The sequence below is a fragment of the Pelobates fuscus genome, chromosome 5 (genome assembly GCF_036172605.1).
Source record: "Pelobates fuscus isolate aPelFus1 chromosome 5, aPelFus1.pri, whole genome shotgun sequence".
In the NCBI taxonomy this organism is placed as follows: domain Eukaryota; kingdom Metazoa; phylum Chordata; class Amphibia; order Anura; family Pelobatidae; genus Pelobates; species Pelobates fuscus.
The window spans coordinates 350,102,556-350,130,227 of record NC_086321.1 but is presented as its reverse complement, the minus strand read 5'-3'; the positions used below and the strand labels follow the sequence as shown (position 1 = coordinate 350,130,227).

At 42.0% G+C, this 27,672-nt stretch overlaps 1 protein-coding gene across 1 annotated transcript in view; it reads left to right on the top strand.

The window, feature by feature from the left end:
- Positions 1-18,518: 18,518 nt before the first annotated feature.
- Positions 18,519-27,672, top strand: part of LOC134611720 (phospholipid-transporting ATPase IK-like) — a 106,904-nt gene continuing 97,750 nt past the window's right edge. Inside the window, exons 1-3 of the mRNA XM_063455894.1 lie at positions 18,519-18,646; positions 24,680-24,729; positions 27,067-27,158. Of these exons, the coding sequence (XP_063311964.1) occupies positions 24,681-24,729; positions 27,067-27,158 (141 nt within the window). The 5' untranslated portion in view covers positions 18,519-18,646; position 24,680. The remainder of the gene's footprint in view (positions 18,647-24,679; positions 24,730-27,066; positions 27,159-27,672) is intronic.

Sequence of the window (27,672 nt, the reverse complement as noted above, 5' to 3'; positions counted from 1 at the left end):
AGGAAGCAGATCGGGGCAGAGCCAGCACAAGTCAAACACAGCCCTGGCCAATCAGCATCTCCTCATAGAGATGCATTGACTCAATGCATCTCTATGAGGACATTTCAGTGTCTGCATGCAGAGTGTGGAGCACTGCTCCAGGAAGCACCTCTAGTAGCCATCTAAGTGGCCAGTGGAGTTATCACTAGGCTGCAATGTAAACACTTGATTTTCTCTGAAAAGACAGCGTTTACAGCAAAAAACCTGAAGGGACTGATTATACTCACCAGGACAAATACAATAAGCTTAAGTTGTTATGGTGATTATAGTGTCCATTTAATACATAGTCTTGCATGGTAAGTAGACCGAACAATGACCTATTGATATAACGACAAAAACGTTCACGCCAAACTATACAATAAATGCTCGCTGCCCAGATACACCAGAGATATACAAAAAAAATTACTTGTGTACAATTTGATGATTGACTTTCTGCCTTGCTAAACACTGGTAATAGACCCCAGTTTATGAGCCATGTGTCAGGGTAATCCCTGTGCCATCCAGGCCGCCAGGTGTGGCCGTCCCACAGGTGCCAAACAGGGGATTTGAATTGTGGTCCTTCGGTGTCCTGGTCACCTGGGGAGTCATCTCAATACCTGGGGGTCTCTTTAATTTGTCACTTAGGTGACTGAGGTTCTAATTACTTTACAGGATCACCACAACTCACTCATCCCGGTCATACACTAAGCTTCCATGCTACTCTTGTACATATTCCTTCTCGCTACCCTTTTAGTTTGTACTAATGTTGTGGGTCTAGGGATTAATTCCTCTACCAGGTATCCTTTTTGTACAAAATGTTGCCATAACTCCCATGATTTTAATGCTTTGGATTTCCCTGTTTTCTGCTTGATCATCATAAATTCGTATACGCCAAATAAGGGAATTTGATTTATTATGTCATCTACCGTGGGACAGTTCTTTGTACTCCTTTGTCTAGCCGGGAAAGATATCGAATCTAGAATTATAGATCTGGGACTTGTTTGCGGTGGTGTAAATAGTAAATATGTTTCTATTGATATGGGTATTGAGCATCCAGTGGGACTCTCAATTAATCTCCCCACTTTTTTCCATACGTGCTGCAATGCTTCACACCGCCACCAGATATGTGTCATAGTTCCCGTCTCTTTATTGCAACTCCAGCATTTGTCTGTTGTTGGACCTCCAAATTGTTGCAGTATGGATGCGACTAGGTACCACCCATAAAAGTATCTTCCTGCTTATCCAAGTGGGTAGTGTGTGCTATTATCTCCCTCATGGCCTCAAATGATTGCTGCCAAAGTGAGTAATCTATTTGATATCCTGGTTCCTTTTCCCCTGTTGATACGAAAGTTACATTTTCTCACGTCTTGTTGGTTTTGATTTCTTGGTATCCAAGTTACTTTTCTACTAGGTCTGAGGTCTAAACATATTCTTTCTAATGGGGCTGTTCAGTGCCAGAGATTGTCTCGGGCACGCCTCGGACCCTTAGGTCTTATGCTTTGGCCTTGTCTTCCATCCTGGCCAGTTATGCTTGCTGGTTTTCACAGGGAGCTCAGTGCAGCATCAGTAGCCGTTTGACCTAATCTGGTGCCCCCCATGCCTTCTTCTACCACTGCCACAAGGTTGGTGAGCATGGCAACATCCTCCCGCACCAGTGCGTTGTCCGCTTGGAACACGGACTTCATTTCCTGCATCAGTGCTTTAATATTGGCCTTGGTGGAAGGGGCAGGTGTAGATGCCCCTGGGGGATTGGTCATGCCCAGCTCTGGGTTATAACCTCGGCATAAGTGCTGTCCTCGAGGTATAGGCCTCGGGCGGCACCATCTTAGGGATTTCCAGCCATGTGGCCGAGCGTAGAAAAACCCCTATATCTCTGGAGACCGATCCCGGATCTGCGCGCTGTTTTACATTTTTTTTTCCAATGGTGAAGGGAGCCCAGGAGACTCCTTCAGAGCCTGGTGTTGCAGTGAATTGATGGTCAGAACAGGTTAGGCTGGGTTAGCGCTCAGAGCTGATGTGATATGCATTTGACTCACTCAGGCGCTGGTTCTGCCCCCTATATAATGTAAAGCTTTGATGTAGGTGCTGCTAGAGATAATGGTCTGGAGCCCTGCAGCTTGGTGCTCAGTGCATCCCATGGTTTTTTTTTTTATACCTTAATCTAGTAGTGGGAAGCTACTTTTCCAAACATCAGTCCTGCAGAGATTTCACAACCACAACAGGAAGCACCTCTAGTAGATGTCTCAATGACAGCCACTCATGGTGTCTCTAAGTAGTAATGTCAACATTTCCTTTTTTTTTCCAGGCCGTGCAGGAACAAAAACTACAGGGTCAGTGTCTTTCCGCCAGAACCACTACATTAAGCTGTAGATGTGCTGGTTCTTCGAATGTCCGTTAAAGCTCTGATTTGAATCCATCCCATTGTCTGTCCTTCTTACTTGGAGTCTTATTCTACTTTTCAGGATTCTACAAAAGTCTCTACATTGAACCTGTTTCCATTCACTGGACCTTTTGGATGTCTTTGTTTACGTGCGTATCTGAACTTTTGACTCAGCCCACCGGCGCCAACCTCAGCAAACCTTTCGTACATGTTTCTTCCAGAATCAACCTGATTAGTTACAACTATCCACGAGATTTTAGTACTTTTGTGGCAGAAGGTGATTAGAAATGTGTGTTTTCTTTGTTTATTTGTTTGTGCATGTGCATTTTTGCCACAAAATGTCCCTCAATTTTTTTTTTTTTTTTTTTTTAAATATTGGCAACTATGACTAGCGTGGTCCTTCCTACATATAACTCTATCATTCTATCACAAGTTCTATCGTTTTAATGTTTATGTATCCTTTAATACAGGAATAACTGCCCACAAGTTATACCATTGGCATCTGCTTTGTTATTTCAACCACTTATGTGAGGACTCTTGTGTGCAATGACAATCAAAACAAAACACGTACAAAGGAACTTAATTAAACAACAAAGTTACTATAGCTTGCTGCAGTAGCTGTGATACAGAAGGTGTATGAGGTGTATGAATGTATAATAAAACAAAGTTTTATCCTTCACACCCTGTGCTTCTTTTAATTTCACAGTTGTCCCTCCTACTAGGCATTCAATCATAATTTCATCTTTATTATAAGGGAGGAGATTTCTAAAATAATCATATTTTAATTAAATGCAACTCCAGAAGTTGCTGCACCAGAAACGAGGCTCAGTAAGAATCCAAAGACGCCAGGTAAGTCACATGCTAAAGAGTTTAAATTCATGTTCCATGCAAAATGTAGATACTATAAAATCACAGATTCTTAGAAGTGTAACCTATCATTTTCCGTGTAAACTTTATTGTTTTTAATAATGCTGCTAATTAGTTACTGTGCGTTCTTTGCTTATTCATAAATGTTCATCCTTGATATCTATATCTATATCTATTTACAAAGATTTTGCCGTTATTGTACCTACTCGTTTAACCCTTTAGTACCTGAAGCTTTTCCAAGATTCCATGCATAGGTTACTGAGGATTGTTTGGCTCTAATGGCATTCTATTTAAATGCACCTGTACAAATATTATAGTAAGTTTTAAAGGATAAATAGATTATTTTAATTTTTTTATAGCATGTATGAATCACTAAGATATTATATTTTATGCACATGGTATTGACAATGGGAGGGGGGTGGGAGGGTGAATAGAAAAATAAATTGTTTTTACAGTTTTGCTAATAGAAATTTTTATACAACGAGTGTAGCTAAAGAAAATATGTCACATTAGATATATATTCATCTTGATTGTTAAAATGCCCACTATGTCAAAGATTACATTAATTTCTTGGAAGTTAAAGGACAATTATTGCAAGGAGTGAATCGTGTTGGTTTGTTTTTTGTTTTTGTTCAAACTGCAGTTTACAGGGTTATTCAATAAAGTGAGAATTCAAAGTGGATTTTAGATTTAAGGCCAGAGTAACGGAATAGGAAGCATAATTGACTTAGAGAATGTATCCAGTTTGAATATATTTACGATGTATTTAAAATTCATGATGAATTTGCCTTGAATTGCCACTTTAGTAACACGGTATGACTTTAATATCGCAAAATCCCAAAACCCCTAAATAAATATATGTATTTTTACAACAAAAAAACAAAAGGACTTTTACACAAGGGTATTTCTCATGTAACCATGTTATTAATTACCTCTGCCAATAAATCTGGTTATATTTCATTTTTTTTTTTGTGTGTGCTTTTAAATGTGTACAGGCCAACATGCTCTGTTATTTTTTTTTTTTTATAAATTCTTTATTTTGTGTGTGCAAGAAATAACAAAGCATCAAACAATGCCACAACAGTATCAATAAGTGCGTGAGTTACTCAAAAGGTTACATATGTGGCTTCGAGTAGACTGCACATTTTAGAAAATTATTATGCATGACAGAATTATACATTACATTAGTGTCATTTCAACATGTAGTACCAATGTATCCAAGTAAGGTTAGTATGTGTTCGAGTTAGACTATGCAGTGGGGGTACTTTCAGACTGCTAAGGCAACATTGTTGCTTTAAAGTTTCAATATTACATTAGGTGGTATGAATTGGCGTACAGAAAGAAGAGCTCGGGAGGAGCTTGGTTATTGCATGTGTCGCGTATCGGACATGTGTTGTCAAAACAGTTTAACAAGCTTTACATTTTAATACAGTTGTAGTCATTATCTAGGGGTGGGAGTGGGGTACAAAAATAGAGAAGGTGGGGGGTAGGGTACACTATAACATGCTCTGTTATTACAATCCCAATATCCACTAAGGCAAAAAAAATAAAAAAAATAAAAATATTTGCATTCAAATACATACCGAGTATAGAAATAGACCCTTGTTAATTAGTGAGCAGTGTATTTAAGAAGCTAAATGATGAAATATTGGACCTGCTTAATAGGCGTAAATTGACTTCGGGGCAAAATAGCAACAATCAAGTGCAAATTTGCCCCATCGTGGCATACCATTTGTAAAAGCAGAAAAGCTTGGTGGTTTTGCATGGGTTAATTGAATCCTGTGTTGTGTACCTTTATTCATTAGTTACCTGGACAATTTAGTCGTAATATTTTTTTCTATGTGTCTGCTACCTCCAAGATAATAAGTAATATTTCCTAATTTTAAATACCTTTTCCAATTTCTGCGGTTATTATGTGGTATATTATAAGAGATGCTAACTAATAAAGTGACTTTATTTCTAACACTGTACTGACCAGTGTCAGGTGTTGATGCTGTTTCGGTGGTTTAAGGCATATGCTTCAGCAGGACAAAATAGCTTTGTAAATTAAATGAATATATGGCATTGCAGGGCTTAGCTCAGAATAGCTAACAGCATTTTCTACTTAGACTGCTTCCAATGGGGGGGGGGGGGGGGGGGGCTCCAGGTCACTCATGGAACCAAAACCACTACATTGAGCTTATGGTGTCAGGAGTGTTCCTTTAAGAGGATTTGTATATATAGTTCGTATTGTTCATTATTTTTCATATATTGCTTCTGCACAGATTTTAATGCAATTATTTCATAACAGATTTAAAAAAAGAAGGGTTAAAACCAGCCTGGAGTGTCTCTTTAATTATGGAAAGTATTGCATGTGTTTATAATTACGTAACATACAACAAGTTCAAATAATGTTCAATTTACTTTTCAATATTGGGTGCCAATTATCAACTCAACTGTGAATAACTAGGTGGAGAGGATAAGCTTTTTTAAATGTCATCTTTGTTCACCCTATCATTGGATCGTTATGCTACATTCAGGGATGAATTGGGCGAGTCTTGTGTTTCAGAATTTTTAGCTAAGTATTATATTACAGTAGAAAAATGGGCCTCGGAGTTATCCCAGAAATAGATCCCAGAAATGGGTAGTTTTGGATCCTAGAAATGTGCATTTTTAGTTGTAATCTATCATATTTTCAGTGATTTATAAAATTGCTTTCGCACACAGATCTTGATTATCCAGCATATGTGAATATTATGAGCATACGTTTATCACTTACTAAATGATAAAACATTTGAATAAACTACTTTATCTTAATGAATCAGTTATGGTGTTTGAATTATGCCCCTTCACGATTTTTTTTTACCATTTAGGAGTCAAATCACTTTCTGCACGCAGTCCTAGCCACGACTCCCTGGATGTGACTTAGCCTCCCCACACACTTCCTGAAAAGAGCCTAATTGGGGGTGGGCGGGGCCGGGCCGCCGAGCTGAGCGGCAGCCATTCATGCCAGCTCCGGCTCTGAGACACCAAAAAACCCTTACAATGCAGACCTAAGACCCCACCAAAAGGCGGGGCACAACAGGCCACCAGATGGGGAAAAGCCCAGGAGCACGGCGGTGTGTCATACGCCGCGCCGGCAGCATACTTGGAGCATGGCAGATGCACGAGGCCCATACACCCGCGTGGTAAGCAGAGGCAGCGGAACGAGGTGACAGCGGGTGAGACAGGGATATCGGCCTGGCCCCGCTTCCCCCCCCCGGCCGGTGGGGGTGATCCCGGCCCATGAGTCCAACCTTCGGAGACTGGAGAGGGAGGCCCACGCGGCACAATGCCCCTTCCTGCACAGAGACAAGATGGCTGACGCACATGCTGCAGGGGACCGCGCTGAGACACCTCGGCCCCCCGGGTTGAAGGATCCCGCGGATGGACCCCGCTAGGCAGCAAACTGGTAGGCGAGGAGCTGGCCTTAACCCCTGGATTTGGTGGTGGATCCAGGGGAAATAGCCCCCAGATCTGTGAGCCCTGTGGGGCCGGGGTGTGCGGCCCCCCCGGCGGACTGGTGGCCGGGGGGGGGCCGCGCACCGGCGCCATGACTGAGACCGGAGCAGGGTGAGGCACAGCGAGGCTGGAGCTCCAATGAGGTTCCGCAGGAGCTGGGGAGGTGCAGGGGACAGGTGACCCACGGACTTTCAGGGGGAGAGACCGCTGGACTGCCACTGTCCCCGAGTGCCCACAGTGCAGTGGAGCCTCCCGCTGACAGGAGCATGCCGTGGGGGGGAACAGAGGGGGGTTTGCCACGATGGGGGCGCCGGGAGGACTCGGTTGTGGACTACCTGCCCATCATCTATACCCTAAACCAATAAAGCAGTTATGCCTATACCACCCAGGAACACGACAAAGCCAAGCCGGACAGTCTCCACACACTGGGCGCTAAAACGCCATCTCCAGCGAAGTGACTCATCTTTTTTATCCTCAGAGGATTTGGATCAAGATACGCCTTATTATTTTCTTGTGTGACATGCTACACCACAACAACATACAGCTGAATGCATCCAGGGTCCTTGCCCTGGGTTGCAGGGCACACATGCATTGTGCATCAAGGTTGTTAAGCCAGAAATCACCTGTTGCACAGCCATCCATTTATGTCACGGTTTAATATGCATGTTGTGTACATATAACTGTTGAGTTCATTTGTCACCAATTCCACTTATCACTTTAGCAAAGCACGAAGTATCCCAGGCGGCAATATAGGATGAGTATCCCCATGCTAAAGTTAGATATGATGTGATAGCGAGCCTACGTACATTACCTAGTTACTTCTCAGCACGTCTTGGTTGGTCACTTTCTTAGCGAATATCGCTTTATGCTAGCGACTGGCCGTTAACTTGTTGGACCAAATCCAGCTGCCACAGTCAGGAGAATAAATATTATACCACTGCATAGCTAAAAGCCCATACATTATGATTAAGACGTAGCGTTACCCTTGCACATGAACACAGGCTAGGCAATTCACAGCTACATACTGCCTGCCATTAACAATATCAGAATGGCTGAATGCAATATAAAAAGCCTGCCTTTTCATTTATTTATTTATTTATTCATTTTGCTAATGTTAAATACCTTTTTTTAAAACCTAATAAGAAAACAGCTGCCCTACCTGCTAAGGCTAAATTAGGCGCTGTTCCATGGCTCTCATCTCTAATTACTTGAATGTCTGGTTGCTCTGTTACCTTTGTCATTTATACTTAACATAAATGTGTCATGTTTATGCTTTCTTTACTCAATGCAACATATAATTATATAGCCCTAACTTTTGCAGCAGGCACACACGGAATAGATACCCAGAAGTTGAGCATAGCATGCCATTGCCCAGGCAGAAGTCGATGTATTTATGGTTTATAGTGACATCAGTGTGCTTTCTTTACTTAACGCATTATAACAATATAAGGCTTTAACCCACGCAGCATGCACACACAGAATAGATATTCAGCTGTTAAGAATGGCGAACCATAGCACATGCCGAAATTTAAGTATTTTCGTTTATTAATTCAGTATAAAAATGTTGTTCGGTCACATTGCCCCAATGGGATTAAGGTTAATGTTATGTATTACTGCTTCCTTAACAGAATTATATGGTTAAGACCTGCTAACATACACAGATATGGGCCGCAATGTCTTCCTCTTAACATGCCACTTCGTTGACGCATGCCGCCATCAGATTATCTGCAGGCCTCAGTTAATGATGGTGGATTTATATAATTATAGGATCTACCCGGATGCAGTCATATATATTATTGCAGTATATAGGTTTTACTACCTGATGGCGCCATTTTGTTATTCTGTTATAATAACACTACTGACATAATAGGCCTCTGCGTAGGCAAACGTAGGCTTATAACTGAGCACGATAAGTTTATATTTTACGAAACGCACGCAACCAAATAGAAGACAGTTTATTATTATGCACATGATCTGATATACACGCCTCTGCGCAGGCGAATATCTGCATATATTTTCATGTACCGATATACACGCCTCTGCGTAGGCGACTACTTCATTTAATAATAATATGTTTGATATCCGCGTTTATGTTGTGATAACAATAAAAATATTCAAAAGAGTCTAATTGTTTAGCGTCCTTAATTGCACAGTTGGTTTAATGTATAAGTTCTTACATCCTGCTCTGTTAGCTGACTGCTAGAGCCTACAGCTGCCTCCTGTGTGTGATTAAAGTTCACTTAACAGAGCTGGAAAAAAAAACTTCATCCAGCATGTGACTTACAGTCTTCCTAAACACTTCTTGTAAAGAGAGATCTAATGTTTAAACTTCCTTCAATGTACAGTATGTTTAATTTAGAATTTCTAATCTCCTGCTCTGTTAATAGCCTTCTATACCCTGAAGGAGCCTTCTTTATGTGATTAAAGTTCACAGGAAATTAAAACTTCTAAAGTAAGTTAAGGTCGTAAGAAACATTTTTTTCCCCATGTAGGCTGTTAGTCACAGCCTGGGGAGGTGTGGTTATGGTTTCATACACAGAAACATAAGTGATTTAACTACCAAATGGCAGAGAATTAAGTAGTAAGACTGCAGGGGCATAACCTTTACATTGAAAACTGCTTTATTAAGCGAAAGTTGTTTTAATACCTATATCAAGGGACCGACACTCAGCATATTACACATAAAATAAATCTATTGTCTTCATAGGCATATATTAAAAGTAAATCACACTTGCTTTCAACTAAACGCTGAAGTTATGGGTGTTTGTAGTATTATCTCTGCCAAAGATTACTCAGAGGCAATGATCTCTTAATTTCCAAAGACATCATTTAAGCACCATACACACACATGTAGAAAACTATGCTCAGTGTTGACAAGACTGAGATGGTACAATCTCCACCTAAGGATATTTTTTAAAGTGTCAAATGATTCCAGGTGGTAATTAAAATGTCAACATACTTACTATTCATTAAAACATGTGACAAAACAGTATAAGATCAATGTAAAGTAAACTGACTACTGCTTTTAATATTGTGGCTTTCTCAAAGTGCTTCCTCTTGGATCAGGTAATGTAGCAGACTTACCCAATCCATGAGCCCGAGCTGCTCCCCTCATCGGACCATGTGAGCCGAACGCTAAATGCGGCTGCGCTTTTCTACTCAGGTGGTGTAGCCTGAATGCTCCGCGTGGCTGTGTGGCCTGAATAGGTAACTACATTACATACTTACCATATGACCTGGCGATCAGCTCCACCTCCTGGTTCGCACGGCATGAAATCCACACAGCCATTGCTTTCCTGCTTAGTCTTATACGCTGCCCACTTGAATGACACGTCTTTTATTGATTCAAATATTGTGATGTTAGCCCCCTATCCACCCAAATTACCACCTTATCCAGGCAACCCCATTATAAATAATTTTGGAGTTACAGAGATAATGTGGACCACTCAGAACAACTGTAAGCCTATATAATGCTAATCTGAGCCCATATTCAGTGCCCCATACACATTTAGTGCTTTTTTATAAGTCTCTCTTGATATTTTTAAATTGACCTCGGCTTTGACCTTGTGTATTTCTGGTATCCTGACCCGGCTTGTTATTTAGTTTGTCCATATTTCTATTATCCTGACCTTGGCTATTACTGACTTTGTCTTTATATTTTAAACGTTAAGTATGGCCACTCTAAGGTCCGGTAATACATCTATGTAGAACCTCATGGCCATTTCCTGTAAGTTGCGTTACGACCATATAACAGGTCGTTTGTATAGAGCTAATCTATACTGTATAGTGATTGTCCAGTTGAAATTTTGCAGCAATATTCAGATAATAAGTCTTCTTTAGACCTGTTACTTTCCTCAATCATATACAACATTTTGTGGTTATTGGAGGGCCAATATTTAATTTTGATCACAGCCAAAGCTACCCAACATGACAATCTTGGATCACATTCTAAATCATATGCTGTCATATTTGATGCTAGAAATTTGCCATTTCTAGCCATATTCTTACTTACAACTTAATAATGAATCCTTAAACTAAAACTCTATAAATTCAGCTCAGTGATAAAGAGACTCTCCTCTCAAGTCATACAATACATAAATAACAGCTTGGCACATATACCCCAATGAAAACATGTGTGCATTTAATTATATTTTATTTCATTTGGATATATCTAGAAAACATCTTGCAAATTTTACAGATTACCTGCTTTTGCGGGTCCTCCTCTTTTAAGCCTGCCCAGGCTCCCTGTTGCTGTCCAATCACAGACTTACCAATGCAGCTCAATGAGAAGTCTTTGCAAGGCAGGTGCTCTGGGCAATTGCTGCCTCTTGAGTTTAGCTGCCTCTTGAGCTAAACAAGCCAGGAAGTAACAGAACCAGTAGTTTGATTGACAGATAGCCAAGGGGTGTAACAAGATTAATTTATAAAAGTGCCATCTATTAAAAACTCAGCAACCTGACCAAGATGTGGGGGGCGGAGCCAGCTACTGAACCGACAGGTCGCATCCTCAGAGAGCTCCCGGCGAAATCGACTTTAAAGACCCTAAATACTGAAAAATCACCCCCAAAAAAGCCACGCTAACTACCCACGTAGGAAGCAGACATGGGTAGGAAAAGTAAGAAGCCTAAGCCCGACCTACCCCGGCCGGGCACCAGCATAGGAGACTTGTGGAGGCGAGCACATGGCGCACACGAACCAGAAATGGCCGCCTACATGGAGGGCATCGAGGACTCCGACGAATTACTCTCTGAGCCAGAGGAGCTATATCAGCCCATGACAAGGGCATCGGAGAAGCCCGATCCGAAGCCTGCCACGCCACCTGACTCGGCCCCAGTCACCAAAGCTGAAATGAGGGAGCTGCTGGCGGAGCTTCGCCAGAATATCCAGGAGGACGTGGCAGGCATGAGGAGGGACATAAAGGGCCTCACGGACCGCATGGAAACCGCGGAGCAAACCGCCAACACACACACTGGGCAAATGGCCGCACTCCGACAGGAGATGAATCTACTACAACAGCAGAAACAAGTGACAATGGAGCAAGCCATGGCTGCTATGGAGGACTCACGACGCGCCCAGAATCTTAAGGTTAGGGGCATCGCCGACTCAGTCCCGGACTCTGAGCTCTCTCACCTTGTGCGGCGCCTATTAATCACGATTCTGCCGCCAAAACAGGCCAAAGGAATAGGCCTTGACGGCGTGTTTAGGCTCCCTAAACCACCAACGGCCCCACCAGCAGCAACCAGGGATCTGATAATAAGATTCCAGAAGCGACAAGACAAAGAAACAGTAATGGCCGCATGCAGGGGCACCGCACCGTTTAGCTTTGAGGACATGTCATTATCATTCTTCTCAGACTTCTCCAAGGGGACTATGGCCTGGCGCTCTACTTTGAGGCCTTTTACCGCCTTGCTCCGCGATCGGGAAGTTAAATATAGATGGCGCTCACCGCACAAGCTGCAAATATACCACGGAGACGCCACATACCTCATAGCGGACCTACAGGAGGCGGAGACCCACCTCCCTGCCTTGGGATTACCGGCAGATGCCATACAGCGACGCCACACAACCTACAAGCCACACAGATGGAACCCGGCTACCTCCAAGTCCTTCGTTCCGGGTGGACCCACCCGCGCAGCACAGACTGTAGCCACCACCTGAGAGCTCCCAAGGGACTGCTAGGCCTTACTGGCCACTAATACCATTTCATTGCTTTTCCTTCACACAGGTCTATGGCATTCGTTCAGCTTTTGTTTTTGTATATAGTTCTACTTGATTTATTTTTACTTTCATTCTTGCCTATAATTGCCTATGTATGTGCAGATAGCTTTAACTGAGTAGGCTTTTATGAATCGGGCACCCCAAACAATGTCTAAGCATGCCTGTGCACTAACAGCCAGATCCTACCTGCCTTAGTGACCCATACTCACGGGCCCACAAGCTAGGCCTGAACTCTCCTCATTCTAAACAGGCCCATACTGTATTTCTTGGTAGGAATAATGCCCAGTAGAGGTAACGAGATTACACACACGACGCTTCGCTTATTTACATAATAATTTTTACTAGCCTATGTTTACTCATAATAACGTTACCAAGCTAACTTATCGCTACGATAAACAACAGGGGGTACCCGGGCATTAGCAAGTACGCGCCGCTAAGTTTATGCTATATTGTCTCAATTCATTTTTATTTTTATTGTTTACTCTTTGCATGTCTAGGCTCGCAACCGTACTACTGGATTTTGCTATATCGAAGCCTAATGAGTATAGCCTCACTAGCTAGTACCTACCCACCTTAACCCTAGCAACGGTCAACTCTTGTTGTATTACCTTTTTAAAAAATGTGCATATCAGACAGGAAAGCCTATAGGTGTTATGTCAATATACAATCTACGTTTTATCTCAACAAAACGTAAAATTTGTGCCGTATATTCCTATGCCATGTTTGGAATATTGTATGTTAACGATTACGACTGCTATTGTGGCCAAGTAAGCCTATTGTAATACCTTGCACAACAAAAATAAAGAATTAAAAAAAAAAAACAAAAAAAAACAAAAAAAAACTCCGCAACCTAAAGTGCTTTATTTATTTGGAAAGTCCCTTTAAACCATCTTGTTGGTGACAAGTTAGAAGGATGGTCCTCCAGGTAGGCTCATAATTGTCTGAATAGGTTCACTGGGAGAAAATCTCTTCGAATGAGTAGATTTATTTTATTTAAATTTTTTTTGCAGCGATTGGCTGGGGATCTCCTTATTTATTGGATTTTTCTTTTTTTGCAGGATACAAAATATGTTTTGCAATTGATTGAGGAATTTTAATGTAAACTGTATTGTTAATGGTTGATAGTAGATACTACCTCTCTCTCTATTTTAGTGTACCACTGAAGTATGGTTTGCCGGTGGTCCACTTTTTTTTTTTTCTTCTTTATACGAATGTTTCTGATCTTTTTAAGAAATTAAATTTTTTTGAGTATTAACTTTTTGTTGATACATGTCCAACGGGAATTACAAACTCCAGATGTGTGTCTCTACAGTGGGTGTGAAACTTGCCCCTTTCTATGTCAACCTGTTCTTTGGAGATGGTAATCCATATTATTCTTTTTTTTGTTTTGTATAGATGTTACAATGATCATCTGTTTGTGCTGCGTACGACTGAACGACAAGTCCTTGGATATAAACAGTTTATTTTAATGTAACCTGAAATTGATGTTCGAGTTGCATGGTTCAAAAGTTTCATATTTTGATTTGTTAAGATTTGATCCTTCCTCAGCTAGTAAAACATTTAAATACGAGCAGAAAAAAAAGAGACTACAATGTTTTTCAACCTTGCTAAATTGTAAAACATAACTTTTATTAGACAGATTAAAATCAATTTGATGAAAAAATGGATATTTAAATATATACAGTACAATAATTATGAGAAAATGCCACTCATAGAAGAATAGTGTGTCATGCACAGTTGCACTTTTCATTAGGGTCATGCACACAGCAATTAAACAGTATGAAGTAGAGCAGTCCTCTGCATGAAGAAATAGCTACAATTAGGGCAGATCCTAGAGTAACAGATGCATGGGTGCAGAATTGGGGGAAAAAAAATGATATATATTATTTTAAAAAAATAATTCTTTTTTTTTTTTTTTTTAAGTAAAAAAAAAGAGAGAATCTCATTCACCTTGGTTCAGACAGTACCTGAAAACTGACATTTAGTCTATGGTGGTCCTCCCTGCTTCACTCCCTGCACAGACACAGGAAGACTTTATAAAATATTTAAAACAAATGTAAGCATTACTTTCCAAAACCCTCAAAACACTCAATACAAAATACTCGGGTTCTGTGGTTGTTGTTTTATTTTTGTTTATTTTTGGGTTTTTTTGCAAACCACTATCTTACGAAGGGATTAATTTCCATTGACCTGAAAATGTGCATATGTTACAGATGTTGAACTGGTTTCCTTTTTGCACAAGACAAGAGCACTTATGCAACCTAAGCCTTTTCAACAAAATTTTTCATTGGGTAGGACTGCAGTTTGTGAACTTGAAATTATAACATAACAACATAACCAGAGGCGTAACTAGAAACCACAGGGCCCTGGTGCAAAAATTGCCCTGAGGCTCCCCATAAGTCTCACTCCCCCCAACTCTTTCAAGTGTCACTTTCATGCCCCTCAATGTGTCTCATTCATACAAACACACACTGACATACATGCAGATACAAACAGTGGCGTACATACTGTGGTCGCAGGAGTCGCAGCTGCGACTGGGCCCGTCACTCCAGGGGGCCCGGCCGCCCTGCGGACCCCTGCGACCAGGTGCCTGCCGCCATGTATTGCGGCCCCGGCCGCGCGGTATAATTGCCGGGTCCGCACGTGAAGGGGCCCATCGGGTGGCCCATGCTGTAAGGGCCACCTGATGGAAATTAATATCATCATCAGAGGGGGCCTGGTAACAGCGCGACAGGGCCCCCTCTGATGATGTCAGACGCAGGGAGGAAGTGACTGCCCCAGTCACTCCTCCCAGCAACCACCGCGTGGGAGCAAAGAGAGAGTCAGAGTAGGAACTCTGACTCCCATCAACCTGAGCCACAGAACCCCAGGGAAGTCACCCTCCTGCAGGAGGGGTAATAGCAGAGTTACTAATATATTTTGCATGTGTGTGTGAGTGTATCTGTGTATGTGTGTATGTGTCTGTGTGTGTGTGTGTGTGTGTGTATGTGTGTCTGTATGTGTGTATGTATGTATGTGTATATGTGTCTGTCTGTGTGTGTGTGTGTATCTGTGTCTGTATGTATGTGTCTGTATGTATGTGCCTGTCTGTATGTATGTATGTATGTGTGTATGTGTGTCTGTATGTATGTGTGTGTCTGTCTGTCTGTATGTGTCCCTGTATGTATGTGAGTCTGTATGTATGTATGTATGTATGTGTGTCAGTGTGTATCTCTGTGTGTGTCTGTATGGGGTGACGGTGTGGGGAATATGGGGGGCGGGGGGTCCCATGAATCAGTTTTGCACTGGGCCCCATGGATTGTGTGTATGCCACTGGATACAAACCATATAACACATACAGATACAAACACAGACACACATGCTGATACACAGACACACATACTCACACGCAAATGCAGACACACAAACTAACATACAGATACACAGACATACACGGATACACAAACACTTAAGGACAAACATTCAGATACACAGAATGACACTCATACAGATATAAACAGTGACACACATACAGATACACAGGGCACACACTGACATACAGACAAACAGACAAACAGATACACATACAGACAGAGATAAACACATACAAACATACAGAGACACACACACAGACGTACATACAGAGACACACATAAATACAGAGACACACACACATGCAAAATGTTTTGGTCACGCTCCTGTTTCCTACCTTTTAGGTGCAGGAGCGTGACTTCCATCGGGTCCAGTGGCTTAGGCTGATAGAAGTCAGAGTTTTCACTCTGACTCCCTCCTCTCCTCCTTTTCCTCCTGCGCGGGCTCTGTGTAAGCTAGGAGGAGTTACCGAGGCTGTCACTTCCTCCAGCTCAGTCTGACCTCATAACAGGGGGTCCGATCATGCTGTTATAGCGTTGCAGCGCTGAACGGGACCCCTGGAAATACATAGCATCAGGGGGCCCTAGCAGCATGGGCCACCTGATGAGTCCCTGAACGTGAGGCCCCGGCGGTTCTACTGCGTGGGCAGGGCCCCTGTGGTCACAGAGGTTCATAAAGTGCCCTGGAGTGATGGGCCCGATTGCAGTTGCGACCCCTGCGACCGCGGTAGTTCCGCCACTGAACATAGCCACTACAACCTGGAGGACATTGATAGGCTAAGACTATATGTAGCAGGAATTGCATAATAGGTGGAAGTGTTAATTAGGCTTTCTCAATGTGATCGATATAGGGATGAGGAAGACTCTCAGTATATATCAAATCACTTGTTAAACACTATGATTTAAACCATGGCAATTCACCAGGAGACTTAATGCAACATAATAACTATAACTATAGTAATCAGTAGCCAATATGCTGTTTAGAGTACCCTTTAAACACTGGTGATTATTTTTCTCTTCTTCAAATGTTAGAAAGTATATTGTAAATAGATAAAATAATTAGTGTTGGCACACCATTGCCAGGAGAGGGATGGCAACCTTTGGCATGAACAAATAAATGGCCTGTGGGGGGTTTTTGCACAACAAATTTGCAGATATCAATGTGGAAAGGTCCTGCTTAAACGGAGGATAGGATATCTATAGATCTGACAGATGATTACTAAAGTTCTAAGATGTTCCAACATAGATCCCTGTAACCTGCATCAGTGTGACTTGCACAGTATGGTGGGCTAGCCAAACCTCCCCTTGCTGTGACTGAGACATATTGCTTGGAAACAAAATTGTTTCACTTTCAATCAGATCTTAATTTACCTTAGATGTTTTGTATCCTGCTCTGTAAATTGAACTTTAACCAAACACAGTAGGCTCTGGAACGTCTAGCAGGCTATTACCAGTGTTGGGAATACGAAATTCTAAATAAAACAGACTGGGCAATAAAGGAAGTGTAAACATTAGATCTCACTTTACCAGGAAGTGTTTAGGAAGGCTGTGCAAGTCACATGCAGAGAGGTATGACTAGGAGTGCATAAACAAAGTTTTAATTCCTAAACGGCAGAGAATTGAGCAGTGAGACTGCAGGGGCCTGATCTATACACCAAAACTGGTGATTATGGTGACCCTTAAAAGCCAGAGTAGCTGAACTGGAAGCATGGGTGGTTTGAAAATTTTTCCCAATTCAGCTATTTTGGACTTAAATTTGAATTCCTGACAATTCTCACTATAGCAAATAACTCTGCCAAAGTGTCTTGATGCCACGCAAAGGCAGACTGTTGAACAAACTGCACCCTTTGAATTCTTAGAATGGACATAAAATATTGCAAAGGTCCACCTGAAAATCCTCTGGGGCAGAGGAGCTTTTCCCAGTCTGTTACAGCTATACACAATTTCAGGGGTTAATTTCCCCTCTACAGATTAAACCTGATCTTTTAATCTATGCCAAATGAATTGATCCGTCCAAGATTTACCTGTGGAGTCTTAGTCAATGGGAAATGGACATTCATTCACATGTGGATTAAAAGGAATTTAATTCGGTCAAATTGTCCAAAACAAATGTTTGCAAAAGGAACTTCGTTTGTCCATACAGCCGGAAACACATTTACGCACAAGTCTAGTATCTGGTGAGCAGTAATGAAACACAAGCAAACAAGGCTATTCACTAAATTCAAAACTTTATTGCGAATTCCAAATTAAGTTTAAATTTAACGCTTCGACAACCGAACTGGGAAAGTTCAAGTACCATCAGCACTTTGAAGTGGTTGTGGTGTTTGGAATCTATATGTGCAGCATTTCAGTATAAAACCATAGCGCGGAGTAGCCCTTTAAATGCACTCTGAATTCCTGCCAGTTCTCGCTTTAGATGAATAACCCTGTTAGACTTCTCGAAGGAGAGTTGGCTATTTCATTGAAATCACTCAGAACAGGAGCAAAAGGGCCAGAGTTTCACCCCGAGATGGCAGTTAGGTACCCGATGTACCTAACCGATGGCTGACTTACCTGATGTGGGTGCCTGTATTGTAACGATTTCTCTGTGAGGTACAGCCATTTATATATTTATTTGTTACAAAGTGTACACACTGCGTAGGTATGCAGCGTAGAACCAGCCGAGCATGCTCTCATCCCTCTTCACTTTGATGCCAAATCTTGATTAGAGAACAAAGATAGGACTTTATATTCCTTTACTGCTATCTCCTTACAGCACCCTGTGCTAAACTGAATTGTGCACTCTTCTAGAACTGCCAGTCCTATGCCACTCAGCCATACCACCAAAGAAAAGGTATGAGGTGAATAAATGTATGATTGGAGAAGGAGACAGATGGGTTGATAATATGACGTGCAAGAAGGAAGTTGAGGGGGCAGAGAATTTGTTATAGGGGGAAATGGGTGGGGAGGAATATGGTAAAAGTTGAAGGTAGTTGGCATATGAGGTAAGGCACAGTAGGTGGGGGGGGGGAGGGGAATTGAGAAAGTTAAAGGTGTGGGGGGGCAAAATGTGAAGAGAAGGACACAAGGGTATATGGCAAGAGGGGCATCACCGAGGGAAGAAATTAGTTTTATTGCTGTGGAACATTTATGCACTCACACACAGCTAATATCACATTACTGAGACCTACAGCAATGACAACACACATTATTCAAAAAACTCTAAGCAAATTGAAATTGCCTTGCAAAATTAAGGCTAGAACATATACACTGTAACTATAGTGGAACTCTAGAATTTCTCCAACTTTGCCTTTAGTTGCCAAATCACATTACAATTTGCTAGATGACTGTAGAAGCTGGTGTTTAGTGGCTGAGTTAATTAGCCCCAGCAGCACCCTTATAATGTATGCATGTTCAGGTGAGTGCAGCCTTCTTGGTTTCCTATGTAAATATATTTTGGATTCCAGACATACTCCAATGGTTTTGCACCCCTCTCTGTCACAGGTACCTCATTCCTGGGACCTGTTTAAAGAAGCACTGTCATGGCCGAATCCCGTATTTTTTTTAACCCCCCCCCCCCCACTCCCGACTCCACTACATCTAATTGTCCCCCAAATGCCCTTAAGCCCCCCATCTTACCTATTTTTAATCTTTATTTTCTGCGTGGACCCAGGTCCAGGGCGCCGCCATCTTTGTGTTGGTAGATGAAGTCCCTGCGGGACACATCATCTGCCCACATTAGAAAGCGCTGTGAGATTCCCGCAAAGAAAGACAAATAAATTAATAGAAATTTCAAACGAATGAACGAAGACCTCTTCTTTCATTCGTTTGGTTTATTACAAGGAGGGAGCTACCGACACGCAGCGCTCCCTGCCACTTCCTAAGCCCCCCATGTCCTCCCTCACTCTATGAGGGTCAATATGACCCCCATAATAGCATAAGGGAGATTAAAATCTCCTGAATGCCCCTACTTGCTATGTCATGAGTAGGGGCCTGTCTACTAAACAGTGGGCAGACAGTGGCTGCTCACTGTTTTTAAAAAAACAAAACCTAGCATCCACCCCGGCCCCACCCACGAGCGGCGGGTGTGGGCCCTAAATGAAAATTGGGGGGGACCTATTGTCCTCCCCCCAGCCCCCACCCATGAGCGCAGGTGGGGGCCCTAAATTACAATATAGGGGACCTATTTTCCTCACCCCCTGCCCCCACCCATTGGCGATGGGTGGGGGTTAAGTGCAAAAATACCCCCCAACACTTCCAGTGACTAGGGGTCCCCGAGCCCCTAATCACCCACACCACCCCCAATAAAATGAAGCCCTACCTACCCCCCTCACCCTGAAAATAGTGAGGGGGGAGACAATAAAACTAATTACCTGTAAAGAAATAAAAAAAAATGCCATTTTTCAGACGCCAAAAAGACCAAATAAAAATCCATAAATCCCGTCGAACGAATCAAATAAAAAAACACGATAAAAAAAAAAACACACCGAAAAATAAAAACCGACGCTAAGAAATATTCCATCTTTACCCAGGGAGGTCACGTGCAGACTGAGCTTATAAAACCTTCCCACGCCCTGAAATTAGGCTCAGAGCGCTCAGATTGGTTGCTCTCTAAATTAACCTGTCACAGCACTCTGATTGGTTGGCTTGGGATCCAACCAATCAGAGTGCTCTGAGTAATTTTACACAGCGTGGGAAAGTTCTTTGGAAGTTCTGATTGGTTGGATTCCAAGGCAACCAATCAGAGTGTTGTTATGAGTCAAATTACACAGCATGGGAAAATTCAAAAGGTATTTAGTTTTATTGTCTCCCCCCTCAGTTATTTTTAGGGTGAGGGGGTTAAGTAGGTCTTCATTTTATTGGGGGGGGTGACTAGGGTCTTGGGTCCCCTAGTCACTGGAAGTGGGGGGGGGGTATTTTTACACTTAGCCCCCACCCGGCATCGATTGGGGTAAGGTAAGCTCGGTATGACACTGCCGATTTAACCTCTCCCTGCAGAGAGTCTCAGGAGGGAGGATTTCCCTAGAAAATGGGTTAAACTCATAAGAGCAGGCATTAGGGTGCTAGAGTAGGACCTGCCAAGAATGGGGTACATTGACGTTGTGGCAGGCTTCTGCACTGTATGATAATATACTGTAACTAAATCACTGGCTATTTGTCCATAAATCTGTGACTTTTAAAAACGTTAAAAGTTGGTGTTTAATAAATTAGTGCGCTGGATTCTGATTGTAATATCATTTTTATCCAAGCAACATCCTTATTACAAATTAATTTTAAGGAATGGAGAGAGAGGGGAAGAGAGTGTGTATGTGTGTGTATGTGTGTGTGTGTGTGTGTGTATATATATATATATATATAGCCACTTAAACATCCAATGCCCGTCCCAAGATTGGATTCTCGATTCTCCCTTCTCCCTTGGTCATTGTATGGAAGGCTTTCTTTGCCTTTAGAAGATGAATCTTAAAGGGACACTCCAGGCACCCAGACCACTTTTGCCCATTGGAGTGGTCTGGGTGCCAACTCCCACTACTCTTAACCCTGCAACTGTAATTATTGCAGTTTTTTATAAACCGCAATAATTACCTTGCAGGGTTAACTCCACCTCTAGTGGCTATCTATTAGACAGCCACTAGAGGGCACTTCCTGGTCCATAGCACAGGTTTTCTATGCTAGAGTGTTGCTGGACGTCCTCACGGTGTGTGAGGACCTCCAGCGTTGCTCAACTCCCCATAGGAAAGCATTGAAAAGCAATTGCAAGATTGTTTTCCTGGCACTGGAGTTTCCCTTTAAAGAAAATCTCTGTTAGGAAAACATGCATCTGTTCTGAACCATGGAGTGATGTAGGAGCAGTTTGATTCAGCCCCACCCCCCTTTTTTTTCTATGTATATTTGGAATCCAGACCTGATTCCTATTGGGCTGAGCACCCCACCCATTCACTATGGGTCCCCCTTGGAGGGGTCTCTGGAAGCAGTATGAACAGTAAGTATTGCAGTTAGCCTGTTAATATCCCATTTTATAATTATAGTAAGGTCCACCGATATTGGGAATGTTGTGACATAGTGGTGGGCTTAACACAATATGGCCATTTGGTGTAACTGAATCCCCGTATTTGTTGCTGATAGGGGATTTTAAGTTGTAAAATGTAAAACTGTTTTTTATGTTCCTTAATCTGTGTTTTGCATATGTACTTGGTCTTTATCGTAGCACCAATACTTAAAAATGCAAATTTAAATATTTTAAAAAACAAAATATTTTTAACCCCGTAAGGACCAAACTTCTGGAATAAAAGGGAATCATGACATGTCATGTGTCCTTATGGGGTTAAAGCTGGTTTACATTGTATATGCCATTTGCCTAATGTATCTGTATAGATGTGGCATCCTGTTGGGGCCATTTGTTCCTAACTTTATATAGTCTGCAAGCAATGATGTAATACCTGATGCACTTTCCAAGGTTATTTATAGACCGATTAAAAAGAAACCAGATATAATCCATTCTTTGATTTTTCTTTATTTAAAAAAAAAAAAAGCTTGTTTGTGGGGTTTTTTTTTTTTTGTTGTTGTTTTTTCTAAACAAATTGCCTTTAATATGAATTGTATAATTAAGTGTGGTATAGACTTGTGCATAGTGAAAATAGTTTTTTTTTTTTTTTTTTTTTTTTGTGTTAATTAAGGACTTGTCTGGTTCAGATGAAATTCAATCATGCGATAATAAAAATATGATGTGTGTATTTTGCAGTGATGAGGCAGTTTGATGCTCTGGGAAACCTTGGGTCCTGGCATTCATGGGGATGTTGCCTTGATACTTGGAGGAACATGACAAAGAGTTAAAAGTGCTGTCGTTGCTTTCAAATTCCCCAGATCTCAAACCAATTGAGAATCTGTGGGATGTGCTGTAACAACAAAATCTGTCAATGGAGGCCCCACCTTTAAACTTGCAGAACTTAAAGGAACACTATAGTCACCTAAATTACTTTAGCTAAATAAAGCAGTTTTAGTGTATAGATCATTCCCCTGCAATTTCACTGCTCAATTCAGTCATTTAGGAGTTAAATCACTTTGTTTCTGTTTATGCAGCCCTAGCCACACCTCCCCTGGCTATGATTGACAGAGCCTGCATGAAAAAAAAATGGTTTCACTTTCAAACAGATGTAATTTACCTTAAATAATTGTATCTCAATCTCTAAATTGAACTTTAATCACATACAGGAGGCTCTTGCAGGGTCTAGCAAGCTATTAACATGCAGGGGATAAGAAAATCTCAATTAAACAGAACTTGCAATAAAGAAAGCCTAAATAGGGCTCTCTTTACAGGAAGTGTTTATGGAAGGCTGTGCAAGTCACATGCAGGGAGGTGTGACTAGGGTTCATAAACAAAGGGATATAACTCCTAAATGGCAGAGGATTGAGAGAGGCATGTTCTATACACCAAAACTGCTTCATTAAGTTAAAGTTGTTCAGGTGACTATAGTGTCCCTTTTGGATCACTATAGGCACCCAGATCACATCAGCTCAATTAAGTGGTCTGGGTGCCAGGTGCCTCAAGTTTTAACCCTGCAGCTATGCTTTGCACTGAGGGTTAATACACTGAGGCGCTTCTGCGATTCTCACTGAAATTCACAGTGCGAAGACGCTGGACATCCATAGGAAAGCATTGAGTAATGCTTTCCTATGGGCGGTTTGAATGCGTGCGCGGTTCTTGCCACCCATGCGCATTTGGCGCTGACGTTGGCAGGAGGAGAGATCCCCAGCGCCTTTTTACTCTCTTCAGCCCAGTGGGAGGGGGCCATGAGGGTGGGGGGTCCTAAGGATTACAGTGTGCCAAGAAAACGAGTTTGTTTTCCGGCACTATAGTAATCCTTTAAAGGATCTGCTGCTAATGTTAGTGCTAGATACCACAGGACACATTCAGAGGTCTTGTGGAGTCCATGCCTCAACACAGCTGTTTCTTCAGCATGAGGGGGACCTACACGATATTGGACAGGTGGTTTAATAAGTATATATTTTAGGGCACACCATCATTTAGTTACGCAATTTAAATAGACTGTCACCTTCATATTTTGTAAAGATTCCTGAAGGCTACATTCTTATGGTGCCCTAGGGAAGGGTAAGTAAAGGGGAGATACTTGAAAGGCTGCCGTGCTGGCACCTCTATCTTGTTTCTTCAACTCCTGACAATTCCTTCTTCAGGGTCCCACATTACTACTGCATAGTTCCTCTTGTGCAAGAGGACACTCTTGAGGTAATTGGAGGACTCACTGATACCACAGGATCCTTTGTAAAGCAACTTGCAAAGCGTCACCATTTTGTCAATTTCTGCTCTGACCATTAAACAAAGTAATCCATAGTTAGACTTCTAATTATCTTCGTGTGTGTGTCTTCCGTGAGGCAAACAAGGCATGTGCCTTGGGCCACACTTTGCAGGGGGCAGCCAAAAAAAGACGTCCCCAAACGCCCAGGCAAATCCCTCATTTGCCTTGTGTCCTCGGGGGCCAAGAGCTGGCCAATTTTGAGCCCCCCCCCCCCCCCACCCGAGGTTGGCAGCGAGGGAGCATGTTCACCGGAGCTCTTCCTGCTCAGCTCCCTTGTGCTTAATGGAGCCGGAATATGATGTCACTCCGGCTCCCGGCATCACTAAGCGGTGCGTGAGGGAGCTGAGCAGGAAGATAAAAGCTCTCTCGCCGCCTACTCAGCCTGTCCGCCCCCTGCCTGCCCGACCAGCAGCCCCACTGGACCGCAGGTAAGTAATCCACTCCAGCTCTCCTCATGGAGGCTGGGTGGATTTAAAATAAAACTTTAAAGTGTGTGTGTGTGTGTACACAAAAAAAGTAATACTCTATTTTTTGGGGTGAGAGAACTACTTTAAGTAACTCTGTTTTCCCTTTAGGATGGTCACAACAGAACAAACCACGCCAACCGATAATGGAAATGAAGTAGGTAAGGTATCGTTTTCTTCTTAAATTAATTGTTGTGATTATTTGATATACTTTCATGCTTGGAGCTCAACAGAAACTCTGTAAAGAATGGTGTTCTTAAAGGGACACTATAGTCAGCGGGAGATTATAGCCTGATCCAGCATGCTTGGCAATGAAAATACTTACATTACTGTCTGGTACTACCTCTAGTGGTAGTAACTCAGACGGCTACTAAAGGTCCTTCCTATCTCAGTGCTACATGGTTGCCCACGGTCTTCAAAGAGATGTGTTAATTTAATACATCTCTATAAGGAGATGCTGGTTGTACAGCACGGCATTTTGCTGCGCATGCGCAATATTCTCCCAATGCTTAAATGAGGAAAACATTGTATTAGCTGAGATCGTCAAGATTGATCTCCGTCATGGAGTCTGGACCAACCATGCAGATGGAGATAAAGGAAGAAAATAATAAGTTTTAAATACCTTTTTACTTCACAGAGGGTGGCTGGTCACCTAAACAGCCACTAACTTTGATAATCATGTTATTGTGTTACCTTTAACTGTTTTATTTATTTATGGATCTGTTAATGGAACAATCATGTGAACAGATACAATGCAGTACATTCGTATTTTTTGGGGGGTATGTGAAACTGTAATGTTGGGTTAACTAGCACTGGGTCAGATGAACGCCTCTGAGGGGCTGAAAACAAACGCATTAGAAACCTGACTGAATTGAAATTAACATATTCTGAGTGGATGCAGGAAAAAAATGCAGTTCAGTTTCGGTAATTGTCATTTCAGAACCAACTAAAATTTTTCCATCTGTTACTCCCTATAGGGCGCTGTTCTTTGCATAGCTCCCATAATTTGGTATTTAAATGTGTATATGACATTGTGTACTACCAAACTCCCCAATTTGCTATGGTAAAAAGGGCAATCCCATACCATAGTATCAAATTGGGGGTTATCTAAAACACACTTTTTTTTTTTTTTTTGGGGGGGGGTTATTAATTTTGCTGTTTAACCCCTTAAGGACACATGACGTGTGTGACATGTCATGATTCCATTTTATTCCAGAAGTTTGGTCCTTAAGGGGTTAAGTTACTTAATATTTCCCTAATTTGCTATATTTGTGAAAACCAATGGATCTGAAACTTTTACAGGTCAATTTCTTAAAAAAACTTTTGTTCTGCTAATGTAGCTTGGCCTGATCTGGGCCCTCTTGGCAGGCAGAACTCCAGGGCCTGGTTGAAATAATGACTGTTGCTACACTGGTAGTTCCAGCAATAGTGTCTATTTGGAATGATTGAAGGAATTCCAATATAACATTTTAAAAACCGAGGACCTTGAAATCGAAAAAGGGGCTGTTTAATGTGTCAGTGCCATTAAAGGGAACCTTTTGTCCTGAAAATAATGATCATTGTTTTATCGTTAATTATTTTGTGTATATATGCTTTCTTCTTGCAATGTGATCACCGACCATCACCCTTTGCCTTGTAAAAAATAAGGTTGAATAAAGATAGCTCCAGCGCTGGGACTCCTCAGGTGATGTCCTAGAGAAGCATTGGATTGGAGTGCATAGGCGCTACAAAACGCCGCTCTCCTCCAATCAAATCCTGCTATTGCCTGCATTTGATTACTGGACTGAACTTAATTCAATTATGGAGATGGAAGTTCCTATAGAGGCTGTCAGGAAGACTATCTCTAGAGGATTTACAAAATCACAATGGTTTACATTAAAGAGTTAAAAGTATAGGACCACTGCACCCAGACCTCTTCATTGAGATGACGTGAACTGGGCGATTTTTAGGTTTCCTTTAAACAAATAATAAAAGAATGAAAGTAGGAGTGCGGAGCATTAGCACCAAGCGGACCAGACGTTCTCCGCAAGAGCTCCTGTGTCTGGCAATGAATCTTGGGATTATACCCGGCCACTCGTATCTTTTGCACCACAGAACCTAATCCTCCTGTCCAGGAGGCACCGGTGTATCCGGGGATACCTCTTGTGAGCTTCCCCATCACCAGCCCGCCCGAACCAAAGCTATGCGTCCTACTAAAGTGTGGGCTGAGGAGAAGTGACCAGTCTCTGGCTGGAGGTGTGTCCCTCTCTGCACCGGTGAGGGTTATGCCAGTTCCCACTGGCTTGCACCACATACCTCCTGATGCCTTCTAACAAGGCATACTGCACAAAGATGGTTGACATGCCTCCAAATCATGCACATGAGCTGACCCAACCCATTAAGGCCCACCATGACACAGCTGAGCACATGATGTCATGCTTAAATTTGTGTTTTTTTTTTTTTGTTTTTTTTTGTTTTTTTCTCTTTCTGATAATTTACCGAAGACTGTTACATTTCAGATTTTGCCTGGAAGATTAAAGCCAATGACCATGATTTCTGTGACCGTGTTGGCAAGAATGGCTTCCTTTGTTGGCAGAGGGGAAAGCACAAGGTATGTAAATTGTGATCTGCAGCAGTGTTTATAGGCATTGGCACTTTACCAGTGTTTAGAACAGAAATGTATTATTGGGGAAATTCCAAAACAATATAATTCAAATGTGTTCATGTGTACACAGAGGGTTATTCAGTTTATTTGAAATTGTGGGAACCAAAAATCTTTTACGCATGAACTATCTAGCATACATTCACGAATTAAAATTAAATGGCTACTTCACCCACCATGACCCCTTCAGCGATTTGAATTGTTTGTGGTGTTGAAAATCTGTATGTTCAGCGTTTCTGCTTGAAAGACTGCACATAAAGAATAATCTGCACTTTAGTGCCGTGGGCTAGTTACACACCCAGAACTTTGGCACCTTGATACTCTGTTCTGGACTGTCAAATACCTATTCTGTGCATAAAATACATCCATCAGGCTGGCAATGGATGTATTGAGCATGCCCCTTGCAATGCCACTGGAAGTGGGGTATTTTTTTTTTTTTGGGGGGGGGGGGGTGTTTATTTGG